Genomic DNA, 8,253 nt, shown 5'->3' on the forward strand with positions numbered 1-8,253 from the left:
AAAAAGTGACTTCCTGTTCTCAAGGGGCGTGGCTTTGATGATGTCAGCATATGACCCCAAAGGATCGTCCGGAACCTGAATATCCTCCTTCATGCCAACTTTGGTGTGATTTGGCATTTGTTTAGGAAAGTTATTGCATCTTTTCACTTTGGGCGCAAACGCCAAGTTTGTGCCGCGGCCACGCCCCCTAAATATGGCCGAAAACTCACCATTTTGATAACTTTTAATCCCCCATGCCTTAACTGTATATTGACCAAATATGAAGCCGATAGCTCAAAATCCCTAGGAGGAATTTGTAAAAGTTCGAGGTGAGTAAAAGTGAAAAACGGCCAAAAATTTAACATCAAAAATTGACTCTCTAAAGGAAAACATGTCACTTCCTGTTCTCACGGGGCGGGGCTTCGATGATGTCAGCATCTGATCAGTGAATATTGTTCAAGGCCAGAGGCAGATCACTTACACACAAAAATGACATATATCTAACACATTGTGAGACATGATTAGGTGTTGACCTCATGATGCGTTGCCGTTACTCAATGATGTTACTCTTTTTAAGAAAACAAAGTAAGTTCTGTTGTTGTAAGCCTTTTCTTTTGCGATGGCATTTTGCTGAAATAAGATGACAAAATATTTTTTGCATTGTGTTGTCGTTACTTGGGAAGCCTGACAAAGTTAGCAGTTCAACAATGGACGGTTGCCCATCCCAGGATTAAGATGACTTAAAAGATTTGGTTTCTATATATAAATATAATCTAACAACAAGACGTTATCAACCAGCCATATTCATGACAACATTCCCTACAGACAGAATCCCACATCTGACCCACTTCACAAACACTCAGAGCAGATGAGGGAAAGGCGAGCCAATGACATCACGCTGCGATGCTTTTTCAAAACAAAAGCACGTGAGGTAAAGATTTCAAAATCAAGTATTTTTCGCAACTTTCTTTTCCAGACCGTGGGGAAAATCTGCTTCGATTAGGGCTTCTGGAGGCCTCAGAAGAAAAGTCAAGCAACGTTTGTCTTATTATACCTGTCTGAGCTACCGCACCCTGTTGACGGTCAGACACCTCGGAGCTCCTCCTGTCCTTGTTCACCAGAAGCAATCACACACTCTATGTAAAGACTTTAAATGAACGACTCTCGAACAGTTTCTAACTTTTAGCTCATTTTAATCTAATTTAAGGCAGAGGAATGATTACAGAGATCAACACTGAGGCTCCCGTCTCGAACCGTCGCCGTCTGTGTAAGGATGACTAAGAGCCCCGATAGAAGGTCACATATAGTTTTATATCTGGCACTCCAATGCAATGGATGTGCTCTCCCTCAGTGTTTATCAGTAGACTATGTGTCACCATTGTGGTGTCTATCTGGTAGGTTGTGTAGTAGCGGGTGTCCATCCTTAATCTAAGTGTGCTGTGGCTTTCTAATCAAACCAGTTATACTGGCTGCTCCACTATCAAACCCAGTGCCCCAGCCTCAGGTCATTCATGACAACACTTGGGCCATTTAACCTTGTACTGTGTGTTGATGAGCATTCTTATCCTATTCTAACAAAAGGGAAACATTAGAACTTTTATTTTATATTACTATGGTATAAATGGGAAAAACAGCTATGAGTCATATTAATAAAGGTTGTTCCTAACAACCCCCCTGTTGAGGTGTCATTTAAAGGCACCTCACTAATTTAGATCAGTTAACCCCCTAGGCACTGCATAGTGGACCACCTGCAACTGGGTACCCACCCCCCCAAAATAATCATTCAACCCTGTATGTGTTTGTTAAACCTATATATCAGTCAGTCATTTTCTACCGCTTATTCCATAGTGGGTCGCAGGGGAGCTGGTGCCTATCTCCAGCAGTCTATGGGCAAGAGGCAGGGTACACCCTGGACAGATCGCCAGTCCATCGCAGGGCAACACACAAACAACCATGCACACACTCATTCATACACCTAAGGTCAATTTAGAGTGACCAATTAACCTAACAGGTATGTCTTTGGACTGTGGGAGGAAGCCAGAGTACCCACGCATGCACAGGGAGAACATGCAAACTCCATGCAGAAAGACCCCAGGCTGGGAATTGAACCCAGGACCTTCTTGCTGCAAGGCAACAGTGCTACCAACTGCGCCACCGTGCAGCCCAAACCTATATATGACCAAGGAATTTCCTTCCAGCTGTCACGTGGTTCCTCCCCCCCCCAAGGAGGAACGCCCTCTCTCCGGTAGACCCCGGTTGTGTCTAAGCAACAGTTGATACACCTAGTGGAGACAACTCTAACCCCATCAAACCTGTATGTATATGATTTAGAGAAAACAGAGCGAAAGGACAACAGCCTGAAGCACAGCAGAAAATTATGTCTAACAAACACCACACAACCGTTTTTCTACTTTTTTTTTATTTATTATTTTTTTGTAAGGATCATATCCAAAGCTATTCTAATTTCACAAGAAATAATTTCAACATCCTGTTTACACAGCCTTCAGCTGTCTCTCCTGTTTTGCCTTGGTGTAAGTCTTAAATGAGTGAAAGTTTTTCCAAATTTAATCACAGCCATTATTTATTGTACAGTTTTCGAGGATAAAATCTGTCGGATAAAATCTGAGTCTAACTGGTCGGGCTAAAATCCTAAATTTAAAATTGTTTGAAAGCCTGTTGCCTTAAAATTGTCACATTATCGTTCTGACAATGTTTTTCCTTCCAGCTCGTAAAAGAGTTTTCCACAACTGGTGCTGCCAATCCTAGAACACGCAGATGTTATTTATGGCCATGCCACAGAAACGTCCTCCCCTCAAACGTTGAAATACTCTGTATTTAGAAGTACTTAATCCAATTTAACTCACAATATGGACTGAGAAATACTGATCAGTCATCTTTTGTGTTTTACACCAAGAAATAGGAAAAATTTGACGTTTTGCATTTCAGTTTAAAGCTTCATCAGCTTGGAATACTTTGGCTCACTTACTTGTTGTTGTGACTATGAATCTGAAAATATTATTTAACATTTAATATTAATAATTTAATATTTTATCAAATAATATTTTGGTCTGTTAAGGGTTGGCCTGTGAATACCAGCCCATTAAGGCAGTGCTAATAGGACAAAATCAAAACGGTGAACCAAGTTCTGACATTATTGAACAGCAAAACTCTGCACACACATGGAATGAATTCACACAATTTCTTAAAATACAAGAATTTATTAACAAAAATAAGTCAAACATATTTCAATCAACAACCTCTTTACTATGCTAAAACAATCCAACTAAACAACCAAGCAGAATTAAAGAATAAAGATGGTTAAAACCATGACCAAATGAGTGATGCAACATTACCATGCAATGTTTATGTTTGAGAACCAAGGATTATCTTGAAGAATCTGGAAATGAAGTTAAGTTAGTCTTGGAACTAACTTAGGCAATAATCAGCATACCTTTATACAATCATTCACAATGCAAAATCATATAAAATCTTATTTTAATAAAATGTTTTAAGAGTGATCTGCTGAATAAAACCAACCTTCTGGATGACTAATTATCAACGGTGTCTCATTAGCTGCCTTTATTTATTAAAATAATATTTAAAGAAATATTGTTAAGGAAGTGGTAATATATTCAAGGAAATATTTTGGAAAAGAACCAAATCTTTCTGGAGAAATGGGGCTTAATGGTGTTTACTTAGTTATCAAGTCTAGCAAAATAATGTTTAGGAAAATATTATTTACTTCATTGAAAACTAACAACCTTTCTGGGTAAATATTCTTTAGCAGCAAGCACATGTTCTTAGCTGTTAGCAGTGAAAGCTAACAAAAGAAGCTGATAGCTTAGCACCAGAATCAAACACACACCTTTAAAATACAATTAATAAAAGGGTTAAAATGCATAACCGCGGATGGCGAGTTATGGCCGATCTTCTGTGTTTAAAATCACTCTTTAAATAAAGTTTTTCTTAACTTTAAAAACACACAAAAACAGAACACAAAACAGCACGTGGTGAGCAGATAGCCTGCTAGCACCAAGATAACTGAGTTCAACACAAACAAAACAAAACTTCATAAAATGAAAAACTTTCAGATCATTTCATCCTAAATCTTTCTCTGCCCAAACCTAACCTCTGAACCATGCTGAGGAAACGCTGTCCAGGGCGACGCAGTTTGAAGAAATGTCCACTTTGAACGAAGGTTAGCTTCAGCTGTCTGACCGACCAAAACTGCACCTTACCAGTAACCACGGTGATGCGGTCCCTGTTGTCCTCCTTTCAGAAACTACTTCACTCGGCTTGCTGGGAACTCTCTGGAAACAGTTCACTTCTGCACATCTCAGAGAGAAAGTCAAGCAATGCTTTTTATGAATGAATACCAGATACACATACAGTGATTCATTCGTACTTAACTTGTGCATATAATCGCGTGATCTTATGACACTCTTGGATCCAGTTGAAGAGTTTATGTCTGTTTGCCAGCAAAGAGACATTAGTTAGGCTGTGCCTCTCTGTCCAGGCCCCTGGGTGACCCACGTAGAAGAGATCGGACCATTGGAAAGGTGGGGGTTTTATACGGCCAGTAGCATCATGGGAAGTCCGCTGTTACAGTTTGCTTGGCTGTGCCAGAAGTAGGTTAAATGCACTTTATTTTGAAAGTTCCAGAAAGGTTTGGACCAGATTTTAATGTTGCAATCCATGGCTGTGGGTCCCAACATTGCTATACTACTGCTATTCATAGATCAATGTTGTCTTTACTTACTTTATTGTAAAACATCTTTCTCTTGCTTTCAGTAAGAACAAAGGTTCATTTAGTCTGGACCTAATCCTCACAGTGATATGCACATGAACTCTGCATCTGTATGTTGTCTTATTTTGTGTCTTGATGTTAAGTGTATGTGCCATGTAGTTGCTATGCTGGTGGTTGTGAAAGTGTGAGAGTGCGTGTTTGTGAGAATGTTGTGGGTGTTTCTGTGTGATTTTGTCATATTTGTTTGATTCGTATTACTGTTGTTTATCTTCCTGTTCTGCAAGGACCCTCTCAAAAATGAGATGGTACATCTCAAGGGGTTACTCTCGAAATAATCAGTTGTCAGTGCTGCCAATTATACGTTTATTTCTTTCCATACATAATATGTGCCATGATAGGGTTAAATAAAGTCAAAATCAGGTCGAAGGACATTGGGTCTGCCCAGCAAATGTTTCTGTTTGGCCATGATAAAGCTGCTGTCTTTTAATCATCTGGTTCCATAACAATTGTTTTTGTGGTATTCGTCAGCAAGATTATAACGGCTCTGAATGTTCTATTCTAATCTAACTTTATTTAGATCTATCTATATTTTCTAATGCAGTAAGTCCTTATTATATTTAAGAATGGAGTTGCTAGTTTTTATTAGTTGCTATTATTTTAATAATGCTAAGTGCTAATTCCATTAGTTCTAGTGCTTGTTTTACTGTCTTTCCATACCTCGATTGGTCTCTTCTTATGTGTAGTGTAGGCATCAAAAAGGGTCAGAGTATTGTGTTCATTAAATTGTGAATGTAAGTATTAAATCTGAACTATGGATACCATTTTTAAAATCTGGTTCAATTACATTTAATTGTAACTGAGTCCTGTGGAAAAAACTCACTCCTCATCCGTTTAGAAGGCTTAATGAAATTGATGAACACAGAAATGAAGGGCATGTTATGTCTTATAATCTTAGTTTGTCTTTCCCATTTTTATAAACACACCGCACAGTATCAGTCAGTTCTTCCCTTTTAATTACACTTTGTATTTATTTCATGTAATTAAAGTTTGTTTCAGTTAACTCAAGTTTTCTCCATCTAGTCCAGGCCAGTAATTCTGTTAAGGTACATTTCATCTTGTGTTAAATTTGAGTCTAATTCATTCTGAACCTGACTAGAAAAAGTCCAAACATCTGTTAAAATCATGTTTTGAGGGGAGAGATTGTCCCTTTCTGGCACTTCCTTTTGTGTTATCATAAAGAACTGACCTAATATTATTATGGTACTGTTGAGGATCAGACCAGCTCTTGTAGTCTCTAATTATTATTGTGATACCTTATTTAATAAATAACAGTGAGTGTCAGACAGTTTGAAATGTTTTTAACTTTCAAGCAGGCGGTCCATGGCCCGGACTGCTTCCCCAGACCTAAAAACTCAAAATTCCAATTAGTTTCATTTCAGAAAACAATTTTAATTAAATGTATCCTGCCACATATACCCTAATTTTTACATAACATGAAACAGACACTCATTTCACAAAAACAGACAGACAAAATGGACAAACATTGGCCACAGAAACGTTCGATTACCCTGTAAATACAACATTTTAGAGTGGAACCACTTTGTGTCACTTAATGGTTAAATATTATTTCTTACGCTTTTCTGGAGACTTGACAATTATTTCCGGGACCCAAACAAGCTCCATCAAACTGTTGTTTTAACTTGTTAAAGCATCTTTGTGGGTGAAACGTGCTAATATGTTTCTCCTCCCTGTCTCCATGCATTGCTCCAAGAGAACAAGCAGTGAGCTCATTTTCTATTGATGTCTCAGTCATTCTCTCACTTCACACACACTTTCACATGCTCTGGCCAGCCAGACGGTACAGCACCATTTCCTGGTCCACATGAGAGCTTATTTTGTTATCTCTCAGACACCAAAGCTTATTCACAGCAGAGTTTATTCAGTGAGCTATGGTTAGCATGTAGCAGTCAAAGTCCGTCAGTGTAATGTGTCCCCTGTCAGCTCACTGTTATCGACTCACACACATTCGCACTGGCCAGTTGATGTTACATCTTTTGTATATATATATATATATATATATATATATATATATATATATATATATATATATATATATTTATTTTATTTATTTATTTTTTGTTTCTTTCTTTTTTCTTCACAGCTAATTACTCACAAGGAAGACTTCCCCTCGGCAGTCGGACTTCTTTAACAAGGTCCAGGACCCTACAAACCTTACCCAAGTTTGCGCATCTCCTGCGTGCTTTACAATCAAAGAAGTGGGCAGCTTTGAGATCTTTTAAGAAGATCAGGGAGGCCGTTTAAACCCATACACTTACCCTCGGTAGTATCTTTTGACCTTTCTTATGGAACGGTGTGGACCCAACAAACCCTACCCAAGTATTTGCGTGCCTCATTTCAGGGAGGTGGCTTTTATATTGTGTGCGAAGGATACCGATCTTCCCTTGCATACAATAAAGGAACTCGAAACCTACACCCCTAGACCCTAGTTTCTTTTAGAAGACTGTACCTTTCTTACGGGACTGCCACCATTAGAGTCGCACCGCTTATCTACACGCCTTACTGTTTAACGCATTTGCAACAATTATTCTGAACCATTTCTCTGCCTACAAGAATTACAAGAACAGCTCACTCAGAACTAACAAAACAGCCAGAGTGTTTTTACAAGAAAAACAACCCTATTCAAAAGTGGTTTTCGCTTCTGGGGCGCAGGCAGGAACCCCAATTTGTCCGAGCTACCGCACCCTGTTGGCGGTCAGGCACCTCGGAGCTCCTCCAGTTCTTGTTCACCAGAAGCAATCACACACTCTATCTAAAGACTTTAAATGAACGACTCTCAAACAGTTTCTAACTTTTAGCTCATTTTAATCTAATTTAAGGCAGAGGAATGATTACAGAGATCAGCGCTGAGGCTCCCATCTCGGACCGTCGCCGTCTGTGTAAGGATGACTAAGAGCCCCGATAGAAGGTCACATATAGTTATATATCTGGCACTCCAATGCAATGGATGTACTCTCCCTCACTGTTTATCAGTAGACTATGTGTCACCATTGTGGTGTCTATCTGGTAGGTTATGTAGTAGCGGGTGTCCATCCTTAATCTAAGTGTGCTGTGGCTTTCTAATCAAACCAGTTATACTGGCTGCTCCACTATCAAACCCAGTGCCCCAGCCTCAGGTCATTTATGACAACCCTTGGGCCATTTATCCTTGTAATGTGTGTCGATGAGCATTCTTATCCTATTCTAACAAAAGGGAAACATTAGAACTTGCATTTTATATTACTATGGTATAAATGGGAAAAACAGCTATGAGTCAAAGTAATAAAGGTTATTCCTAACGTACCCTTTATATGAATGGATGCCGGATACTCGAAAGGCAAATCATTAATTAACTTTGTTGTATGTGATTGTTGAAACTTTTGGATCCAAGTTGAAGACTCATGTCTGCTTGTCAGCAAGGAGACATTAGCACGTGGTTCCTCTCCTGTCCAGTTCCCTTCCAAGATCCG

General features: G+C 39.1%; 1 protein-coding gene across 1 annotated transcript in view; it reads left to right on the plus strand.

Annotated features, from left to right (window-relative positions):
* Positions 1 to 7,417, plus strand: part of LOC124869767 — a 93,213-nt gene extending 85,796 nt beyond the window's left edge. Inside the window, exon 7 of the mRNA XM_047367872.1 lies at positions 6,888 to 7,417. Coding sequence (XP_047223828.1) covers positions 6,888 to 6,935 — 48 coding nt within the window. The 3' untranslated portion in view covers positions 6,936 to 7,417. The remainder of the gene's footprint in view (positions 1 to 6,887) is intronic.
* Positions 7,418 to 8,253: the final 836 nt, after the last annotated feature.

Source organism: Girardinichthys multiradiatus, chromosome 6 (assembly GCF_021462225.1).
Source record: "Girardinichthys multiradiatus isolate DD_20200921_A chromosome 6, DD_fGirMul_XY1, whole genome shotgun sequence".
Taxonomy (NCBI): domain Eukaryota; kingdom Metazoa; phylum Chordata; class Actinopteri; order Cyprinodontiformes; family Goodeidae; genus Girardinichthys; species Girardinichthys multiradiatus.